The following is a 23,570-nucleotide window of genomic DNA, read 5'->3' on the forward strand; positions in this document are numbered from 1 at the left end:
TGAATGCTTTCAATGGCACTGGGTCACTTGTGTTTATTGATGACATAAGAGCAGACAAGAGTAGCCGGATGAATTCTGAAGTGTACCGGGATATACTTTCAGCCCAGATTCAGCCAAATGCTGCAAAGTTGATTGGACGGCGCTTCATAGTACAGATGGACAATGACCCCAAGCATACAGCCAAAGCTACCCAGGAGTTCATGAGTGCCAAAAAGTGGAACATTCTGCAATGGCCAAGTCAATCTCCAGATCTAAACCCAATTGAGCATGCATTTCACTTGCTCAAATCCAGACTTAAGACGGAAAGACCCACAAACAAGCAAGACCTGAAGGCTGCGGCTGTAAAGGCCTGGCAAAGCATTAAGAAGGAGGAAACCCAGCGTTTGGAGATGTTCAAGGGTTCCAGACTTAAGGCAGTGATTGCCTCCAAAGGATTTGCAACAAAATATTGAAAATAAAAATATTTTGTTTGGGTTATGTTTATTTGTCCAATTACTTTTGACCTCCTAAAATGTGGAGTGTTTGTAAAGAAATGTGTACAATTCCTACATTTTCTATCAGATATTTTTGTTCAACCCTTCAAATTAAACGTTACAATCTGCACTTGAATTCTGTTGTAGAGGTTTCATTTCAAATCCAATGTGGTGGCATGCAGAGCCCAACTCGCGAAAATTGTGTCACTGTCCAAATATTTCTGGCCCTAACTGTATGCAAATTGCCTCTTCAGGGAAGAAGAGGACTAAAACTCTAGTGCCACCTATAGGTAGTAGCGATCCTAAAAGTCAGTATCGACTTTCTACCGCATCTTTTGTCACATGACTTGGGATAAAAGCCAAAACCAAAATCTCAATTTGCAGACACTGTGTTTCGGGGTACTGCCCCTCGTCAGTGCAAAGTGTGAGATCTGGTTTGGCTGTGTGAGAGGCGGCTAACTAGGATCCAAGGGGTAATGTTTCTCCTTGTGTATCCTGACATGCCGAGGTGAGGAGACTTTTAAGCCTTGCACTGCTCCTCTGGAAAATTAAATATGCAAATTATCTTGACATGTCGCTCTCTGCAAGGCAGGGTGGATTTGATTTAAATCTAACTGATTTAAATCCCGATTTAAATCACGATTTAAATCACTAGTCAGTAAGGCTTGATTTGAATCAGTGATTTAAATCAAAGTTTCTACCTAACTTTGTTGCATCGTTTGCATTTTGCACGCATGCCTGCCTTACCGATAGGCGAAGGAGCTTCATTAAAATATTCCCAAACTGGGTCTCTTTTACGGCCTGCTGCCATTATAAGAAAAGAATGTAATAAACCTCAGATCGTACACACAAACAGATCCAGACTTGTCTGTCTGTGGCTATGCTGCAGTATTGTGCTCAAAGTTTCACTTTCATTTTCTTGTCTGCTTGCCCTTCCTCCTCCTCACACTTAGATTCACATTCTTCTTGTGTTGTGCAGATCTATTCCACTCCAAACAATCAGAAACATATTGTCTAACTTCTCGGACTTGGCACTGAAGGGGTTGATTCTGTATTCATAGGTTTGTAGAACAATAGGATTAAGGTCTTTTTCTCAACTCTGTTCATGTTGTAACATTTTTGCCGTGAAGAAGAGGCTGGGACCTCTGCGGAGTCAAATTCAGTTTTGAGAACTGCGTAAGTAAAGCGAGCGTCTGTGATAATATAGGAGAGAAACTGCCCACTAATCCTACAGAAACCTCTGGAAGAGCATGGCATTGTGAATGTTACACATATACAGCCTTTATTCTACTGAGTTAAACAACTCAGCTTTATCTCATGATGGAAGAACCTTTGGATGGTAAAATATTTTCCTCAAAAAGCAGTTTATTGAAAAAAATCCAATTTAAATAAAAAAATCCGATTTAAATAAAAAAAATCCGATTTTTTTTTTTTTTTTTTTTTTTTAAAAATACATTGATTTTTATCCACCCTGCCAGTGCAAGGAGAAACCTTACTCCTTGGATCTCTTTCATTTATGTGATAGAATATATTTCTAGAATTTAACACATAACAGTGCTTTTTTTTTTTCAGCAAAAATGACCGGACGACCTCCGAAGAGAAAGTTTTCTGATAATGATTACAGTTCCTTTGGTGGATCACCGAGCCAGGTATGTGTCCGTATTATGAGGAATGTGTGCCCACCGTAATTAAAGAGGTTGTACCAAGCTTGGAAGTTAGTGGAAGTTATTCCCTAAGGGTATAAATTCCTAATCGTGGGGGTTCCCACTGCTGGGGGCCCCCACTGATCCCGAGTACCGAAAACCCTGTGTGAACGGAGCAGTGGTCAATCATGTGCACTTCTGCTGCATTCATGCTTAAAGATGACACATTCCCTTTGTATTTTAGGCAAAACATATATATATATATATATATATATATATATATATACATACAGTACAGACCAAAAGTTTGGACACACCTCATTCAAAGATTTTTCTGTATTTTCATGACTATGAAAATTGTACATTCACACTGAAGGCATCAAAACTATAAATTAACACATGTGGAATTATCTACTTAACAAAAAAGTGTGAAACAACTGAAATTATGTCTTATATTCTAGGTTCTTCAAAGTAGCCACCTTTTGCTTTGATGACTGCGTTGCACACTCTTGGCATTCTCTTGATGAGCTTCAAGAGGTAGTCACCGGGAATGGTTTTCACTTCACAGGTGTGCCCGGTCAGGTTTAATAAGTGGGATTTCTTGCCTTATAAATGGGGTTGGAACCATCAGTTGTGTTGTGCAGAAGTCTGATAGATACACAGCTGATAGTCCTACTGAATAGACTGTTAGAATTTGTTTTATGGCAAGAAAAAAGCAGCAAAGTAAAGAAAAACGAGTGGCCATCATTACTTTAAGAAAGTCAGTCCGAAAAATTGGGAAAACTTTGAAAGTGTCCCCAATTGCAGGTGCAAAAACCATCAAGCGCTACAAAGAAACTGGCTCACATGAGGACCGCTCCAGGAAAGGAAGACCAAGAGTCACCTCTGCTTCTGAGGATAAGTTTATCCGAGTCACCAGCCTCAGAAATCGCAGGTTAACAGCAGCACTGATTAGAGACCAGGTCAATGCCACACAGAGTTCTAGCAGCAGACACATCTCTACAACAACGGTAAGGGTATGTGTCCACGTTCAGGATTGCATCAGGATTTGGTCAGGATTGTATGCAGGTAAAATCCTGAACAAATCTGCACCTGAGGTCACTGGTAGGTCACCTGCGCTGTCCTTGCATTTTTTCTGCAATGTAAGGACATGCTGCGTTCTTAAAAGACGCGCCGCATGTTCGTTTTCGCGGGTCTGCCGCATGCGTCTTTTACTGCATAGTGGATACGGGATTTAATTAAAATCCCCTGCACTATGCTGCGGCTCAACGCTGCGTCAAAAACACAGCGTTTCCTGAACGTGGAAACATATTAAGAGGAGACTTTGTGCAGTAGGTCTTCATGGTAAAATAGCTGCTAGGAAACCACTGCTAAGGACAAGCAACAATCAGTAGAGACTTGTTTGGGCTAAAGAACACAAGGAATGGACATTAGACCAGTGGAAATCTGTGCTTTGGTCTGATGAGTCCACATTTGAGATCTTTGGTTCCAACCACCGTGTCTTTGTGCGACGCAGAAAAGGTGAACGGATGGACTCTACATGCCTGGTTCCCACCGTGAAGCATGGAGGAGGTGTGATGATGGGGGTGCTTTGCTGGTGACACTGTTGGGGATTTATTCAAAATTGAAGGCATACTGAACCAGCATGGCTACCACAGCATCTTGCAGCGGCATGCTATTCCATCCGGTTTGCGTTAAGTTGGACCATCATTTATTTTTCAACAGGACAATGACCCCAAACACACCTCCAGGCTGTGTAAGGGCTATTTGACCAAGAAGGAGAGTGATGGGGTGCTACGCCAGATGACATGGCCTCCCCAGTCACCAGACCTGAACCCAATCGAGATGGTTTGGGGTGAGCTGGACCGCAGAGCGAAGGCAAAAGGGCCAACAAGCCCTAAGCATCTCTGGGAACTCCTTCAAGATTGTTGGAAGACCATTCCCGGTGACTACCTCTTGAAGCTCATCAAGAGAATGCCAAGACTGTGCAAAGCAGTCATCAAAGCAAAAGGTGGCTACTTTGAAGAACCTAGAATATAAGACATTATTTTCAGTTGTTTCACACTTTTTTGTTAAGTATATAATTCCACATTTGTTAATTCATAGTTTTGATGCCTTCAGTGTGAATGTACAATTTTCATAGTCATGAAAATACAGAAAAATCTTTAAATGAGAAGGTGTGTCCAAACTTTTGGCCTGTACTGTATATATAAATATAGTCATTTTTTTTTTCATTTTAAGTGTAAGTTCACATGGCGTTTTGCTGCTTTTTTTATGCTAATTTTCAGCTGCTTTTTACAGTACAGCGAAGCCTGTGAGATTTCAGAAATCTCATGCACACACATTGGTTTTTTTTGTGTGATCAGTATTTTGTGCTTTGCTGCGTTTTTTTGGACATAGAGCCTGTCACTTCTTATAGCTTTTTTGCTGCGTTTTTTCAGCGTTTTTCACCCATTGGCTTGAATGGGTGTTGAAAAAACGCTGCAAAAACGCAGGTATCATTATTTACTGCGCTTTTGCTGCTGAAAATTCAAGGACATTAGCATGGACAAAGAGAAAAAAACACGCACCAAAAGCGCACCTAAACCTGCGTTTTTGACGCAGTTTCTTTCCTGCCAAGAAAATCAGGTTTTGCTGCAGAAAAAAAGCAGCCAAAACGCCCTGTGTGAACTTACCCTAAAATTTACAAAAAGTAAAAAGGGCCGATGCAAAAGTTTGGGCACTTTTGGAGATTTGTGTGTTGAGATAACTTTGACCAAGGTTTCAGACAGTGCTTGTGCACCATCATTCTCAGGAAAAGCCAGTTGATGCAAATTTCCCAGCTTTATAATAACCCAGCCTCCTCTAACCTTGTGCGAAAAAACAGCAGCCGTGGATTCTTCTAAGCAGCTGCCTAACATTCTGGCAATGGTGGAGGCCTACTTGCGCGTTTCGGACTGTATCAAGTCCTTACTCATAGGTAGATGGTCCTGGCTAAGAGGTACAACTATGAGCAAGGACTTGTTACAGTGTAAAACGCGTTGTGAATATGCTTTTATGATTCCCTTTTTATTTTATGTACAACCTTTAAATTAATCTTTTTTTCTCTTTCTAATTGGGGGACACAGACCGTGGTGTATGCTGCTGCTGTCACTAGGTTGCTGACACTAAAGGTACCTTCACACTCAGCGATGCTGCAGCGATACCGACAACGATGTCGATCGCTGCAGCGTCGCTGGAGAGCTGTCACACAGACAGCTCTCCAGCGACCAACGATCCCGAAGTCCCCTGGTAACCATGGTAAACATCGGGTTACTAAGCGCAGGGCCGCACTTAGTAACCCGATGTTTACCCTGGTTACCAGCGTAAACGTAAAAAAAACAAACACTACATACTTACCTTCCGCTGTCTGTCCCCGGCGCTCTGCTTCTCTGCACTGGCTGTGAGCACAGCGGCCGGAAAGCAGAGCGGTGACGTCACCGCTCTGCTTTCCGGCTGGCCGGCGCTCACAGCCAGTGCAGAGAAGCAGAGCGCCGGGGACAGACAGCGAAAGGTAAATATGTAGTGTTTGTTTTTTTAACGTTTACGCTGGTAACCAGGGTAAACATCTGGTTACTAAGCGCGGCCCTGCGCTTAGTAACCCAATGTTTACCCTGGTTACCAGTGAAGACATCGCTGAATCGGCGTCACACACGCCGATTCAGCGATGTCTGCAGGGAGTCCAGCGACGAAATAAAGTTCTGGACTTTCTGCAGCGACCAACGACATCACAGCAGGATCCAGATCGCTGCTGCCTGTCAAACTGAACGATATCGCTAGCCAGGACGCTGCAATGTCACGGATCGCTAGTGATATCGTTCAGTGTGAAGGTACCTTAAGTCAGTGATTTTCAACCTTTTTTGAGCCGCGGCACACTTTTTATACTTAAAAAATCCCGAGGCACACCACCAACCAAAATGGCACAAAATGGTGCGTCCAGGTTTGAGATGAAAGTCTGCAGTCATTCTATGTGACTGCAGGCTTCTGAATTCTCACAGCGCAAGCACTGCACACTTTCAGGATTCTCCCTTGCCGGTGGCCAGAGTGGACGGTCATGACAGCACAAGTATGTGATTTGGATACTTCTGGCCACATTCTAACTAGACGTGTCCGGCCTCAGTCAATTCATTTTCATTGAATGAGGCCACACATGTCTAGTCAGCACGTGACCGCATGTATGTAAATCACCAACATCAGAGAATTATGATAGCAGTGCGCACTGTGAGAATTCAGAAGTCTGCAGTCACATAGTATGACTGCAGACTCATCACAACCTTGGACATCCCCTTTAATGTTCCTAACAAATAAAAATGAGAATTAGTATCACAAAAAAAACACATTTACATCCAGGTACCTGGTAGATGACGTTGTTTGTGGAGTCGCCTCTTTCTTTTCATCTTCACCTTGTCCAGATGCCATGATGACTCTTCTCATCCACCGGCAGAGCTCGTTTCTGCAGACTTCCATCTTCTCCTGTCTTCTGCAGCACATCCCGACACAACACCCTTAAAGACAGCAGTGTTATTATAATGCTCCAGAATAACAATATCTGCCCTAGGCTGAGCCCCTGAGTAAATAATTGCCCCTCACTTTATTCCCAGCACATAATATGACCCTCGCTGTCCCTCTTATGGTACATGCCATCCACACTACCCTCTCTCTTTTCCATACTTCACACTGCCTTCTCATACGGTGTCCCTCATAGAGAGCCCAGTCTCTCTACTGTGCCCCTTCATTACACTCCTCCTACTTGGCATACTGTCTCCTCCTGGCTGTTACCCTCACACTACTCAGTATCTATTCTGTGTCCACTCACACTTTCATCCCCCCATACTGTCTGCACACATTTCTAATAGCCTCCTCCTGTACATCCCCCCCCCTGCTAACATACCCCTTTGCTCTCTCCATATTTCCTCCTCACACATTCCCCCCTCACACATTCCCCCGACTCCCCATACTGTCCTCACACATCCCATCACCGTTGCTCCCAGTACTGTCAGCACACATTTTTTCCCCTCGCTACTGTGTCCACCCCCATCTCCCCACTCACCCCCACAGAATATATCCACTGCCCTTCCGATAGAATAAATCCATCCCCTTCCACAGAATAAATGCACCCTGTCCCACACATGCTAAATAAATTCCAGCCCTCCCCCCCACGTATACACTTAATAAATCCCCCCCACACACTGAATAAATCCCCCCCACACACTTAATAAATCCCCCCACACACTTAATAAATCCCCCCACATACTCCCCATAAACCCGCCCCACGCTGAATCTTCGGTGTCTTCAGCTCCACAGCACAGGAGCACTTACCACCAAGTCTCTTCTTTCTCCTGCGCGCCTGATCGTGACGTCAGCAGCGTGATCACATGACTTGATCACGCTGCTGGCGTCGCTCTGACCCAGCGGTCAGAGCCTCAATTGTACTCGCAGCTGGTAGATGTCTGCGAGTACAATTGATCTCCGGGAGCCGGCGCGCTGCAGCTTCTCTGTGCCGGCTGTCAGCTTGACAGTCGGCACAGAGAACAGCTGACTCCCGTTCCCCGCGGCACACCCGACCATGTGTCGCGGCACACTAGTGTGCCGCGGCACACTGGTTGAAAAACACTGCCTTAAGTGATACAAAGGAAGTTCTCTCCTCCCCTGCAGTATACACCCTCCTGCTGGCTCTCAGCTAACCAATTCTTGCTTAGTGTCTGTAGGAGGCACACGGATGGGTCTGCTATTCAGACCCAAAACTCTTTATTATTTTACATTTTTGATTTATTTTTTTCCACGGACGAATGGGGAGACGGATCCTTTCAAGGTTCCGATCTCCCCGAACCATCAATAGGCGAGAACGGAGAGTGTCGCCTCCCCGTATCCTCTCCTGCGACGTGGGATGCCAAACCTGGGCTGATTCTTAGGGGCGACGGGTCCCTTCAAGGGCACCGATCTCCCCACACCCTGAACGGACGAGCACACGGAGTGTCGCCTCCACGTACCCTCTTCCCCAGCCAGGCCTAATGCCGGACAACTGGCCCTGTCCACCCGAGGGCTGAACTCCGTGGATGTACAGAGGCCCCTCTCTATGGCGTCCGAGCAGCCCCCACTGTCCCACCACTATGAAAGCGTATGGCACAAGGAGGCAGACGGTTCCTCTCTACCTCCCTAACAAAGGGATGATGGATTGAGGTTTATCCCTCTCTCCCTGCACCGTCCACGCTGCAATACCTAACCTGCAGCAGAACAGAAACCCAGTCATCCGCGGCGGCTCCATATCGGGACGTGCACCCATGGTGAGTGGATCCATCTGCAGCGGGATATCCACATGCTGACAGGCAGCCTCAGGCTTCCCTGTGGCCCACCTCCCTGAGGTAACGCTCCGGCCGGCTGCAAAAATGTAGCCCCCGGCTCCGGCCGATGTGTAGGCCGCACCCCTGGAAACTGCACCTGCACTATGGCGCCCTAAGGCGGCTCTGCCCGCTTTCTGGCGCTTCTCGCCTGGCACGGAAGCGCTCAGTTTTTTCTCGGCCACTACATCGTCCCTCACTTCTACCACTGGTATCGCTCCCGCAGACTGCAGAAATTTAGGCTCCGGCTTGGGCCTATTCATGGAAGTTCCGAGGCTCCGCCCACATCGTGCATGTGGCTCCGCCCCCTGAATTGGCGCTTCTCGCTCTCTGCGAGATTTTATCACCTCTGCAACTCCCGGTGGCCATCTTGGTCCACCCGGCTGGCTCACACAGGGGCGATGACTTTGCATTAAAGGGGCACAATGACTCTGCAACAGGTCTTAAAGGCACATGACCAGTATTCCCTGGTCTTAAAGGCATATGACCAGTATTCCCTGGTCTTAAAGGCACATGACCAGTATTCCCTGGTCTTAAAGGCACATGACCAGTATTCTCTGGTCTTAAAGGCACATGACCAGTATTCCTTGGTCTTAAAAGCACTTGACCAGTATTCCCTGGTCTTAAAGGCACATGACCAGTATTACCTGATCTTAAAGGCACATGACCAGTATTCCCTGGTCTAAAAGGCACATGACCAGTATTCCCTGGTTTAAAAGGCACCAATCTGAAGCCGGTCACCCTAAATGAGCTCAGGAGCCCTCCGCCGCTGATCCCAGTTTATCCCAGAGTACCTAGTTCCCTCGGCGGACTTCGTCACTGACCACAATCCATGGTTTCCCTGACTGACGTGATCCCTCGGTGGCTCGGAGTGCTCACAGGACCGACATACATGGTTCATCTCCTACATGGGAGCCATCGGCTAGCAGGGGCCGCAAGTATTCTAGAAACGTACAGGCATCTAGAAACGTACAGGCATCTAGAAAACGGAAGTTTTCATTTCCTGATCTCTCTCCCCAATGATTTGCTGAGAACAAGACTCTGAATATGGATCGGATATTGCCTTGGACCTGGACTTGCCAGAGCTTCAGAAAAGGATGAACTCGCCTATTTTTATCATCTCTGTACATTGACGAGGACGCCGATTCTGCTCTAGACTACGCAGTGTCCCTCATAAGGAGACTAAACTTCCTCGTAGAGCATTTGCCATTCAGTCCGGATAAGCGATTCACTGGACAGAAGCCTCTACATGGGATGCCATGCCTGGTCCGATTTTTAAGGGCGACGGGTTCTTTAAAGGGCACTGATCTCCCCACACCATCAACAGACGAGCACACGGAGTGTCGCCTACATGTATCCTCTTCTGCATCGAGGCCTAACGCCAGACAACCTGTCTTGTCCATCCGGAGACCTGAACTGTGTGGATGTACAGAGGCACCCTTTTTGGCGTCCTTGCACCCCCCTCTGCATCACCACTATTTAACAGATGATGCAAGAAGGCGGACGATCCCTCTCCACTTCCCTGTTAAGAGGATGGTGGATCGAGAGTTCCTAATTTTTAACTCTGCACCATCAAAAGAGAGCGACGATGGCAAGAGACGATGACCTGCTGGATGCAGCCGAGCATTCTGCCACTTGGCAAATTAACCAGGTAGAATCTCCTGTGGCATACCTACCAGTATCCCTGCCCGATGTATCATCAATTAAAAATACCACGGACTTTCAGATAGCAAATCTGGTTCGTTGCGGCTTCGGGTTCACCGCTCTACCCTCCCTAGCCACCGCATGGATTGCTAGAGCAATGGTCTCCTGGCTGGAGACCTTAACTGCTTTGATTCACACCAGTTACCTTTTCCTGAAGACAGTACAACTGGCCAATCAAATCTTTTGAGCGGGAGAAAAACAAAGGATCGTATGTTTCCTACAGACCCAACCAGCAGTGGAAGGGTTGTCCAGGACAGTCTAGATCTAAGGGATCTTGGTTCCAAAAAGGGGAACAAAAAGTAAGACCGATCCTGGACCTCAAACTTCTAACAACCTTTGACAAGGTCCTCCTTCTTCGGATGGAGTTCCTCCGGTTAGCCATTACTTCAACAGAAAAAGGTGGAGTTTCTGGCATCCATCAACATTCGGGATGCTTACCCTCACATTCCTATTTTTCCCCTCTTCAAAAATTCCTTCGCTTTTCCATTCGTGAACAGCATTTTCAAGTCATGACCTTGTCCTTCGGCCTTGCTACTGCACCCAGAGTGTTCGCAAGGGTCATGGCGGCTGTCATGTTCCTCTTGCACCCTAGAGGCGTGGTCATTCTGCCCTGTTTGGTCGACTGTCTAGCCGCTCTTCCAGGACTACGCTGAGTCGTCTATATCACTTGCGATACCCTCTCACCTGGGCTGGCAGCTAAACTTAGACAAATTCTCCTCATTTCCAGCCCTGCAGATATCCTTTTTGAGGATCATCCTGCACACTTCCAGAAGGATGGTAATTCTCCCTCGAGACAAGGTCATGGCCCTTCAGCAGGGAGCTCACGCACTTGATCACTCATCCCCTCATTTCATTCGATTTGCTAGGAGGGTTCTGAGGGAAAATGGTGAGGACAATGGAAGCAGTTTCCTTCGCTCCGCTCATTTTCAGCAAGTCAAACAGACTTTCAGACGGTAGTCTCTGAGCTCCTTCTTCATCCAGGGCCTTTCTCCCTGTTCAATGGTTATTAGTAACTACCAATGCCAGTCTTCTTCTCCTGATCATTGCTCTGGAGATCCGAACAGTAGTCCTACAGTAGGTCCACTGCTTTCTGGCGGGTCACACCATCCAAATTCAATTGGATAATGCCACGGCTGTGCCATACGTCAATCATCTAGCAGGTACCCACGGTCAGGCGCCATGGCCGAGGTACCTCACATTCTCTAATGGGCCGAGATCTATCATTCGGTGATCTCGGCAGTACATATCCAAGGAGTAGAACTCTAGGCGGCTAACATATTCAGCCGTCAGGGTTCCGTCTCAAGTGAGTGGGAACTTCACCCGGAAGTCTTCCATCAGATCTGCCTTCACTGGAGCTCTCCAGTTGTAGATCGGATGGCGTCCAGACTGAACGCCAATGTACTCGAGTTTGTGGTTCGGCCTCGAGATCCAAGAGCGATCGCACTGCATGCTCTGGTTCTTCCATGGTACCAGTTTCCATAACTCCCTTTCCACTACTTCCGAAAGCCTTTCGGAAGTAGAAAAGGCCACAGTGATCCTCGGGGATCCGCACTGAGCACGTCAGTTTTTTGTTTGCGGAGCTAGTGTCTTTCCGCCTTATTGCAACAAAACTCCGAGTTGGGACTTTTTCGTAGGGAGTTTTCACACGTAGTTCTTCCCTATCGCATATTGTTAGATCATTGGGACCTTAATGGTCCAGTAGACTCCTTTTGATCCGGATAGACTTTACTATCAGGGAAGGTTGCCCTTTTTTCTCTGTGATATCCTCCTCTTGACGAGTCTTTGGAGCTAGCTGCTCTGTTCTTTCAGACTTTTTCCCTTATTACCTTCAAGGCAAGGTTGTCCTCAGGCCATCCACGTCCCTTGTTACCAAGGTGGTATTGTATTACTACTGTTATGAGGGCATCGTTCTTTCCTCATCTCTTTCGGCACCAGTCCACAAAATGGAATGAGTTCCCCATATTCTGAACGAAGTGAGTGCTCTGAGTAGGTACGTCTCGAGGACGGCGTCCTTCCGAAGGTCGGATGCTTTATTTGGGCTTCCTGACCGTAAGAGGAAGGCTGCCTGATGTTTACAGGAAGGGTTTAGCCGTTTTATCGGCCATGTTAGCCTGGTGGATTCTTTTCACCATCCAGGAGTCCTTCCGTGTTAGATGTCAGCCTATCTCCCTGTCTATCAAGGGTTCTAGGCACCAGGCGTTGGCAAAGCACGCCTGCAAGCTTGTGGATTCGTCCAGTCCGCATGCATTCTTGAAGCACGATAATTCCCACACTTCCACAGATGTGAGTCTGGGCAGGCGGGCTCTGCAGGCCGCGGTGGCGCACTTGTAAGTACTGATTAGACAGGGCCTGATCTGATGTTGTTACCACCCAGGGCCTGCTTTGGGACGTCCCACGGTCTGTGTCCCCCAATGAGGCGAAGGAAAAATAGGGATTATTGTGTACTCACCGTAAAATCCTTTTCTCCGAGCCATTCATTGGGGGACACAGCTCCCACCCTATTATTAGCTTGTGCTTGTTTTATAATTTGACATGCTATACTCTCATATATATTGTGACATGCTATACGCTCATATATTGTTATTGATTTCCTACTGCTTTTGCACCGAACTGGTTAGCTGAGAGCCAGCAGGAGGGTGTATACTGCAGGGGAGGAGCTAACTTTTTTTGTATCACTTAGTGTCAGTCTCCTAGTGACAGCAGCATACACCCTACGGTCTGTGTCCCCCAATGAATGGCTCGGAGAAAAGGATTTTACGGAGAGTACACAAAAATCCCTATTTTAATAAATTGGATTTCTAACATCCTTCATTGTTGGATTACTCTTCTATGTTTTACTGCCCTACTCGAGTATACCAATCTTGAGAAATCCAACCACCTACAATCCAGATTCTTGCCAGTTTTTCTTTCGATGCTGTGGTGCGCTGACATCATGTTTTTTTTTTTTTCATTTTTATGCTAGATCAGAGGTATCGCTGATCTCAGAAGTCTAAGGCCTCATTCACACTTCAGTATTTAGCATCAGTGATTGTCTGCCAAAACCAGGATTGGAACTTCCAGACAAAAACTATAGTTGAAGGTTTGAGACCTATGCTGATTGTTTCTTTATTTTTTCTGCACCTGTTACTTCTAGAGCAACTTTGGCGATGGCAATGGAACTTCCAGGGACGGCAATAATGGCCGGAGCGATGGAGCGAGCGGCACTGTGTGTATGTATGCCCCTGGTATTACTGCAGTTTTATTCTTTGCTTGAAAATTACCGTAGTTCCAAAATACATATGAATTTGCCACGATTATGTTTTGGACCACATTGCTGGAAGTAGAACTTCTAACAACTTTAAAGGGATTCATTAGTGACCCACCCTTAGGATATATCAGTATTATCTCATCGGTGAGTGCCCCACATTGGCACTTCAGTTGTCTCATCTTGTTAGGCAGATCCATGGTGACCGGCTGAGCCGTTATGTAGCACGGACCGATGACATTGATGCTGCGGGTTGATACAGATTTTTTTCACGTATGAGAACAGTGGCCTAAATTTCATCAGTGATTTTGTTCAGAGTTTCATCAAATTTTCATCAAGAGAGTTATCCGAGTTTGGTCCGAGTTTCATTGATTTTCCTCAGATGAGAAGAAAAAAAAAACAAGTTTCTCTACCTTCTATCTGTCGGTCCATGTCTTCCAAGGTCTGTCGAATTTTTTATAGACTTGCGTTACTAATTTTGATCTTACACTCGATCAATATTTGACACGTCCTTGCGATTTTTGCCTGCTCTGAAAGAAAAAAAATGCCCCATAGACTATACTAGGGATGAGCTCTATCTGTAAAAAAAAACTTTACGCAAAAAACGGACATCTGAAGTATGGGAGAATGGATGCAGTGCTGCATTTGTAACAAAGTCCAAAAATGCTGAGCTGACAAAGTGATACGACAGAGAATGTCACAAGGTTCAAGACTAAGTAAGTGGGTGCCAACTACCTGAATACTCAGGCGGCTTCCTGCAGTCTGAATTGGCATATGAGGATTGGAGGAGAAATGTCAGAGCCAATCAGGGGAAAAGATAAAGCAGATGGGGCAGATCGCAGCACCAAGCTGGTGAGTAATAACTTCACAGTGTGCAGAGCTTGGTACACTGTACACAGCCAGCGTGCGCTACAAGCAACTGAGTAGTCGTACCGGGGGTCGGAGCCACAACAATCTGATATTGATGGACCGTCCTAAAAACAGGTTAGCTGTATCTACGTCATGGACATTGCCTTATGTATAAGTCTCATCAATCAATCAAGACAAAGTTCTGCCATTTTTGTTTTTTGCACTTTCATTTTTTTTTTCCTCCTTTACCTTTAAAAGCCATGAAAAAAATTTGGGGTTCAATACAAAAACATCGTGTATGCAACTGTGACCTGCTACACAACTTGTGAACGCTTCTCCCTAGCCAATTTCCTTTTTTTGCAGTTTCGGGGTTCCCCCTCCCCTTCTTCAAAGAGACGTTACTTTTACTTTTATATTTACACAGCTGTACCAGACTGTGAGGACTTGTTTTTTTTGCAAGACAAATTATAGCTTTGAATTACTACATTCATTTTACCTTGTCATGTCACGAAAAACAGAAACAAATATCCAAATATGATGAATTGGTGAAAAAAAGACACAATTCCGCTATTGTTCTTTGCTTTTAATTTTTTTTATTATGGCGTTCAGTAAGAATGACCTCAAAACTTGATTGTCCAGGTCATTACGATTAGGGTGATCCCAAACTTGTATATTTTTTTTTCTGAAATTTTTATAAAAATTCAGCACTTTGTAACATAGGAAAATCTTGTTTCTGCTGCCATCTTTTCAGACCCGCAACCTTTTTAACATTTTTCCTTTGATGGAGCTAAGTGATGGCGAGTTACAGTTATTAATTCTACTATTTTGGGTTATATATGACACTTGATCGGTTTATTTGGATTTTTTTTCGCGGGGTAGAAAAATAACAGATTTAACATATGCATTAAATTATTTAATATTTTCATAGCTTGAACTTTTATGGGCTCAACAATACTAAATATGCTCTTTTTATTTTTTTTAGATTTTTAACTTTTTAAAACATTTTTTTACCTATTTTTAGATCCCCTCAGGGTCAATCGTTTGATCGCTTGTTTTAAATACAGTAGCATATATCAGAAAGAACAAACTCCCATGAAGATCAGCCACCTGAGCCAGCACCATACACCCCCTCCTGTGCCAAAATGGGTGCCAACTACCTGAATACTCAGGCGGCTTACAGTGAGGGTGATGTCAAAGCCAATCCGAGGAACTGGCTGCTGACCGACACATCCAGACAGAGAATGAGTTGAGAAGTGGCGTGCATGTATGCGGTCGTCTCCCATCATTTCTATGGGAGTCAGAAAAGTACCGAACAACTGAGGGACCACCATAACTTGCAGTGGGATCCGATCTTATCTGACATTTATAGCATGAATATAAAAAAAAGTGTGACTATCCCCTTAAGCCTATTTTAAAGATTCTGGAAAATATTAGAAGCTGTTTCGCTAAGATGACAATGAGCCACAGCCCATAGCAGCCAGATACCGCATTCATTAGTGATTTGTGCTAGATCTGTCAGGACCATCCGTCGGATATATATTACTTAACTGCAGTAGTCAATAGCAGCCAGAGATGTTCCTTGTTAAATTCTCATATATAAGGGGATTTCTAGACTGTACCTGTAGCTAAGGCTGGCGTGCAGGAGTCTGCTTGTGTCAAATGCAGTGTATTATGGGGTGAACTAAGATAGGTCACCTATATACTGGACAGCCCCTTGAAGAGTTGCAAGTTTGACTACAATAAAAGCATGAACAGTTGTCGACAGTTTCTACCCAAACAATGTGTACATAAAAATCTACCGGGGCAAAGTTTGTGTACGAATAAAAGTTCAATGTTTAGTTTTATGGCAAGTCGCATTAGTCGTGTTGCAACATGACACATTTAACAATCATTAAGCGCGTTGTCACCACGTGGCATTTGTCTTTTGATGTCTTGTAACTGTGTAATACTAGCCTTTAAAGAGTAACTACATTTTCCTTTTTTTAGTAACCCTTAATTGAAGAGTTATTATTTTTTGTAATATACTTCATTACTTTATTTTGTTTCCTTCTCTTCCAAACTGCTTGACTGTGCTGTTTCAGTGCCTAGTTAGGCTCTTCTTGAAGCTGCTTTTATCTGCTGCTCAGCAAGATCTGTACAGTGTACTCATATACTATGTGTATGGGAATTACCCTGTCTGAGTAGGGAGCGGAGAGGCTCAGACAGTACAATTCCAATACGCACACTGTTTTTATATAGTGTACGGATCTTGCTGAGCAGCAGTTGAAGACAGCTCATAGAATCCCACAGTTTGCAGTATCATCTCCACAGCGATGACACGCAGATCTACCTATCTTGACCTGACCTCACCTCCTTACCAAAATCCCACAATGTCTGTCCATAATTTCATCCTTCTTTTCTGCTCGCTTTTTAAAACTGAACATGGACAAAACAGAATTCATCCTCTTTCCCCCATCCCACTCTACCCCTCCACCAGACCTATCCATCAATGTCAATGGCTGCTCACTTTCCCAGTCCCGCATACCTTGTGCCTCGGGGTGATCCTCGACTCTACCCTCTCTTTCAAGCCACATATCCAAGCCCTTGTCTCCTCCTGCCGACTCAAACTCAAAAACATTTCCCGGATCCATACATTCCTTTACCAAGAAATGGCAAAAATGCTAGTGCACGCCCTTATCATCTCCTGCCTCGACTATTGCAACCTCCTACTCTCTGACCTCCCCTCTAGCACTTTTGCACCACTCCAAACTATCCTAAACTCTGCTGCCCGACTACCTGTCTCCCTGCTATTCCCCAGCCTCTCCTCTCTGCCAAGCCCTTCACTGGCTTCCTATTATCCAGAGGCTCCAGTTCAAAGCCCTAACTATGACATACAAAGCCATCCACACCCTGTCTCCTCCACACATCTGTGACATGGTCTCCCGGTACTTACCTACTCGAAACCTTCCATCCTCTCAAGATCTCCTTTTCTACTCCTCTTTCATCTCTTCGTCCCACAACCGCATCCAAGATTTCTCCCGTGCTTCCCCCATACTCTGGAACTCTCTACCCCAACACATCAGACTTTTGCCTACCACGGAAACCTTCAAAAGGAACCTGAAGACTCACCTCTTCCGACAAGCCTACAGCCTGCAGTGATCCTCAGTCCACTGAAACGGCGCACGACCAGCTCTACCCTCTCCTAGTGTATCCTCACCCATCCCATGTAGACTGTGAGCCCTCGAGGGCAGGGTCCTCTCTCCCTCTGTATTTGTGTGTGCCTTGTATTGCTCATGTTTATTGTACTTATCTATGTATGCGCCCTTTTTTCACATGTAAAGCGCCATGGAATAAATGGCGCTATAGAAGTGAATAATAATAAAAAAAACATGAAATGGCCATTGAAACAGCACTTGCAATGTGGTGTTTGGGAGGGAAGGAAGCAAAATAATGTGGTGGATTATACTTGAAATTGCAACGTCAAGAAGTCTTGGAATTATGGAAATCGCAGGATGGGTAGACATGTTGACTACTTCTGGACTAGCCATAGACAATTGTTATGATCTGGTGGCCTAGGAGCAGCATGAGACGGACTCTGGAGAAGGTGGTCCCTGTACTGACCGCAAACCCTGAACCTAGCAGCGCAACTAGAAGTAGCCGTGGGGGGTACCTAACACTCCCTAGACCCCTCGGCACAGCCTCAGAACTAACTTCCCCTAAAGACAGAAACAGGAAACCTATCTTGCCTCAGAGAAAATCCCCAAAGGATAGACAGCCCCCCACAAATATTGACGGTGAGAGGAGAGGGAAATAACATACGCAGACATGAAATCAGAATTTAGCATAGGAGGCCATACTAGCTAAAAAGAAAGAATAGAACCGAGTACTATGCGGTCAGTAAAAAACACTAGAAAATATCCACCACAGAAAATACAAGTCACCACATCTGACTAAAGACATGGAGGGTATATCTGCATCTCCAGAGACACAGCTTGGCTGCAAAAAAAAAACCTTCACAGACAAAGCTGGACAAGACAAAAACATAAATATGCACAGAACTATAAGGTCCACAGCAGGTGGACAGCAAACACAAAGCCAGGACTTATCTTTGTAGAAAAGCACAGCAAACTTGAGAGACCAGCAGGGAAGTGAATCCTCCAAAAACAATGGACAACTGGCAGGGACTAAAGAGTCCTGCAAGGCTATATACCCCAGTCAGTTTTGAAATTAGTAGATACACCTGTCCAATCCTGCAGTCCAGGCACAACTGCATTACCCTCTACAACCACCGGAGGGAGCCCAAAAGCTGAATTCACAACAGACAATAAACTTAATTCTGTCCACACTTTACTCTGCAGTGACATTCTAAAACGTCACTGCAGGGTAAGCTGCGTGCAGGAGATTGATAGCCAGCTTCACAACTGCACAGACCAAGGCAGACTCCTCACAGAGAAGGTAAAAATGATTTATCTTGTTTGCCCTCCTGAAACAATATGTATACAGTTTAGGAATCACTGACTGTGCTTCTTTCTCTGGACCCAGTGATCATTTGACCTCTGGGAGTATGAAGAGAGCAGGAGTTACTGAGTTCTATGAGATGTGTGCAGCTCTGCAGGTCAGACAGGAAGCTGCTAACATACCAGCCCCAGTTACAAGGAACATCAGCATTAAAAAGTATGTTTTAATATATCTAAATCCCCTGTCACAGGGCTACCGCGACTAAGAGGCTTCAGAGAACCGCAGCGCTCTGGGCCTCGTTCACACACAGTGAACAGAAGCTCTTCTGAATTCTGACCTGGCTGCCTTGTGCCAGCAGTGCAGGAGTTAACCTTGTTGCTGAAGTTGCTGAGAGCTTGGTCTCTCAGCTGAATTGGATTTTGTAATCTCATCCTCTATATAGACCTAGCTTTGACTACAACTGTTGTCAGTGATCAGTTCAGCTGCCTGGCTAGGAGTGTGAAGGAGCGTGGTGTTAGGAGCTTGGAGGTTTATCTACTTAGATTGTTGTCTGCTTATTTGGTTGCATGTTAAACCTGTTTTCCCTCCTTTGTTGTTGCTACCCTTTTTCCTACTCAGTGTTTCCTCTGTGGTTGTGTGAGCTTTTGGGGTGTTTGCTATTTAAGTTACCTTGTCTGTAATCCCTGTCTATTTGTTGTTTTGCTATTTTTGTGCTGTCCTCTTTCCTGGGGGGGAGAGGGGGCCACTGATAGGGTTTACACAGGAGACAGGGATATACTGGCGGCTCAGGCCTCCTAACCATTATAGGTACCCCTGAGATAAGGGCTAATCAGGGCCCCTTTATAGAGTCAGGGGCAGGTGCGGGTCCCAGTACGCCATCCTGCCCCTATATCGCCGCTTACGGCGTGACACTCCCCCCCCCCCATCCCAATATAAAAATTAAGCTCCAAAAATTGTTTCAAGTCAAAATTATACATTTTTGTTAGAGCTGCTAAAAGCGCACATACAATATGACTCGAAAATGTGCCTGGTCAGGAAGGGTGGTTAAGAATGTCCTGGTCTTGAACTGGTTAATGATATACAAATAATGAAAAAAAGAAATAAAAGTTTAAAAACATCTCAATTTACTAAGCGTGTAGTATGAGAGCCACGTACAGAAATCCTCTCACAGCTTTGACAGCTATCAATGAGGTTATTTATGGTCATCTGAGGAAGGTTATGCTGTGCTGAATGCACATGGGCAAATCATCAAGGTGCACAGCTGGCACCTTTGCAATTGTCCACCAATGATGCCCTACATGTGGTCGATGGGAAATGCTGCAGACCTAGGTAGCACATTTGGGTCGCGCAGACTGCTCGAATTGGCATAAGCAACCTCCAACCTGTAATTGTCTTGTTGAAAAACAGCATCTGGGAAACTTTGGAGAAATTACCACACATCTCTGATTCACTGATTGGTCCATTCTGTACTGACAGTGAAATTACCGTATTTTCCGGCGTATAAGATGACTTTTTGACCCCTAAAAATTGTCCCAAAAGTCGGGGGTCGTCTTATAGGCCGGGTACGGCGTGTGCAGGGAGCGATCCTGCATGTCGGTGTGTGGTTCCCAGGGTCTGGAGGAGACTCCTTTAAGCCGTGGGATCCATATTCATGTAAAAAATAAAGAATAAAAATAAAAAACATGGATATACTCACCCTCGGACGGCCCCTGGCTCACAGCGCTGCTAGCATCTCCCTCCGTTCCTTAGGAATGCAGTGAGTGAAGGACATGCGATGACGTCGCGGTCAGGTGACCGGTCACCTGACCGCTCATGTGACCGCGACGTCATTGAAGGTCCTTCACTCACTGCATTCCCAAGGAACGGAGGCAGAGTATATCCATGTTTTTTATTTTTATTCTTTATTTTTTACATGAATATGGCTCCGAGGGCCTGAAGGAGAGTTTCCTCTCCTCCAGACCCTGGGAACCACACGCCGTATAAGATGACTAGGCGTATAAGATGACCCCCGTCTTATACGGCGGGCATATCCCAAATTCCATATTTTATATGGAAAAGTTGGGGGTCGTCTTATACTCCCAGTCGTCTTATACACCAGAAAATACAGTAGATGTCACATACTAAGGCACCAAACATAATCTGCACAATCTATCAGAAGGTATTTACACGACATTAGGCTACGAGCCAGACGCCCAGCAACAGGTGTCCATTGACCTCACACCATCTCTCTCAAAGGCCATCAAAGTACAGAGCAAGACGCAAAGGGAGCTGAAATAGAGGTCTGTCTTCAGTGATGACTTACACCTTTTTCTGTAACAAAATTATACTGTCACGGCTCTGTTGTCGGGTGGTCCGGGACCAGGGGATCCTTCCCTGCCCCTAACGCTAGGTGTGCCCTAGTTCACCCTGTTCCCCGGATTACTTCTGATGGTGAAGACACTGGGGCCACGTACCTTGCCTTAGCTCTAGAATCCGCCCTCAGTCTATACCCTTCGCCCACCCAGGGAAGAGGGGAGTACTAGTGTACTGTAGTACACCAACCAGACTGACAAGGTAATACGAACAGGGGTAACAAAAAATACCAAACATATAAGTATACATATAACAGAGGAATGCACCAGGGAGTGGAGGATGGGGTTAAACTAAAGAGAGGAAAGGCAATTATCACATACTCAAAACCTTGCAACAGTCACTGATAAATCCACTAAGCGCCTTCTCCAATAACAACCAACAACAACCTCCAGCCATGCAGCATAAGCTAACTCTGACAATGAATGCCAGCCAGGACCCAGATTATATAGGAGATGGAAGTGGCTAACAGTGCACAGCTGATAGCCTTAACACTCCAGGAGCTCTCAACAGAGCAGATTAATCCTTGCACTGCTTAAAGAAATTTACATCTTTTAATATGAAGATGAAGTGCTTCTAATCAATGCAGGAGCAGAAGAAATCAAACTCTGTGGTCTTTTAGCGCCTCTCTGTCGCGGTAAACCCGTGACGGATTCCCAGAAATTGGTCTGGAGACTAAGTGGGCTACTCCATAAGCCTTTTTCATTTACATTTTTAATTAGTCCCTTTAGGGGACTTGAAACTGCAGTTGCAGTAAAGTATCGCAGTTTATTGCGAAATTTGATGATCTCTTATGGGAGATCCCATATGGCAGACATGGGGGTCGTCAGAAGGCCCATATAAGATTAATACTAATAAAGATCTGTTATTGTTGGGGGGCCCTATTAAGAAGTCCCACTAGCCTCAAATTGTGTTTCTTCATGCAGCCGTGCATTTTGGGGCCAGCACGGTGGCTCAGTGGTTAACACTTGATACTTTGCATTGCTGGGGTCTCGATCTCACCAAGAACAACATCTACAAGGAGTTTGTATGTTCTCCACATTTGCGTAGGTTTCCTCCGGTTTCATCTCACACACCAAATACATTCTGATTTAGGTTGTGAATCCTAATGGGTACAGTAATGATGATGTCTGTAAAGCGCTGCGGAATATGATGCCTCCTATATAAGCGAGTCACATAAATATGACCCTACTGACTTGATTTCCTTTGCTAGGACTGATCACCAATAACTCTCCGGGTACGTTATGGTTCTCCTTGTGTTTTATTTATACTCAGTGTCAGAAGAGAGATACACCAGGGGAGCAGAGCCGGCAATCTTCCACTTTAGATGTAATCAGTTTGTAGTTTTGTGACATGAGTTATTTATTGAAGCTGTCAAGATCTTCACTCTGAGACGGAAGACGGATGTGTTATTTTGATGTTCTCGTGTCAGTTCGAAACTCAAAGTGAAGAAGGAACAGCTTTTTGAAAGCACATAAAATACCCGATGGTCCGAGCCTTCGTAAGAGAATGTGCGCTTAGTTTAGCATGCAGAACAACATGTAAAGGAATAAGGAGTCCGTGTTATGAAAAGTAGCTAAAAGTGCCAAATGCAAAGTGTGCCGTACACGGGGAAAGGAACAAAGGGCCACAGCTGTACATCTTGTCTATGTGTCACTCATCAGCTCCCTTGGATGAAGACTGAGCAGGATCACGCCAAGACGAGCGTCCCTTCTTTACTGCTCAGTGACAGGACTGCAGGATACGATTTGAGAAGAATACGACACATCTGCTATTAACAATTAAGGAAAGCGTTGACTGCAGAGCGGGTGGTTCAGGTGGGCTTTATGCAATCTCTGTGGTGTGTGAAGAATTGGATTTATCAGAAGTCGGTGTTTTTCAACCTTTCAGAAAATATGCAGATTTATAGAAAATGCAATAAAACACCTGTCAATATAAAAGAACACTTTGCATCCTTTTGGTACCGATGTAACTGTAAGGATCACCTTGTGAAGTAGACCCCAGGAGTGGGTGCAGCTGTTGGGATGGCACGTGGAGAGCAAGGACGTGGCACACTCGGGAATCTCGGGAACTGCAAGATGGATGAAGTGGAAGTCAGCAGGGATGGAAAAAGGTTAGCACAGTGTGCACAGAAAGTGGAGTACACCGAACTAAAGTCTTGAATCTCAACCCCCAAGTCACAGGTGTGTGTCCTAATGGGCCTTAAACAAGATCATGAAGATCACGTAACTCAACCACCCTGGGAGACCTGCTAAACCTGACATGGAGCACAACAGAGGGCTGTGGTCGAAGTGAAGGAATCAGAGCCCGGGATGCCGGGAAAGGTGTGTAACAGTAACCCACCCTGATGGAGGTTTAAAGGACACACTTTGCCTCAGTAAGGGTCAAATAGATCATTGTAGATACTTTCAGCATTCCACTTCATTTGTGCTAGGTAGATATTTGCTCCTCTGGCCCAAAATCAGCAATGCTGTACAGTGTAGTTCACACTTGCCTAGCTAAGGCTACGTTCACA

General features: G+C 45.4%; 1 protein-coding gene across 2 annotated transcripts in view; it reads left to right on the top strand.

Annotated features, from left to right (window-relative positions):
* PIWIL4 (piwi like RNA-mediated gene silencing 4) overlaps positions 1-23,570 on the top strand; it is a 214,488-nt gene that overhangs the window by 30,752 nt on the left and 160,166 nt on the right. Inside the window, exons 1-3 of one of the 2 annotated variants that reach the window (XM_069759170.1) lie at positions 1,444-1,534; positions 2,046-2,122; positions 13,310-13,385. In XM_069759170.1, coding sequence (XP_069615271.1) covers positions 2,051-2,122; positions 13,310-13,385 — 148 coding nt within the window. In that variant the 5' untranslated portion in view covers positions 1,444-1,534; positions 2,046-2,050. Of the gene's footprint in view, positions 1-1,443; positions 1,535-2,045; positions 2,123-13,309; positions 13,386-23,570 lie in introns of those variants that run through there. The other variant, XM_069759169.1, reaches the window with a different exon arrangement.

This window comes from Ranitomeya imitator, chromosome 3 (genome assembly GCF_032444005.1).
Source record: "Ranitomeya imitator isolate aRanImi1 chromosome 3, aRanImi1.pri, whole genome shotgun sequence".
NCBI lineage: Eukaryota > Metazoa > Chordata > Amphibia > Anura > Dendrobatidae > Ranitomeya > Ranitomeya imitator.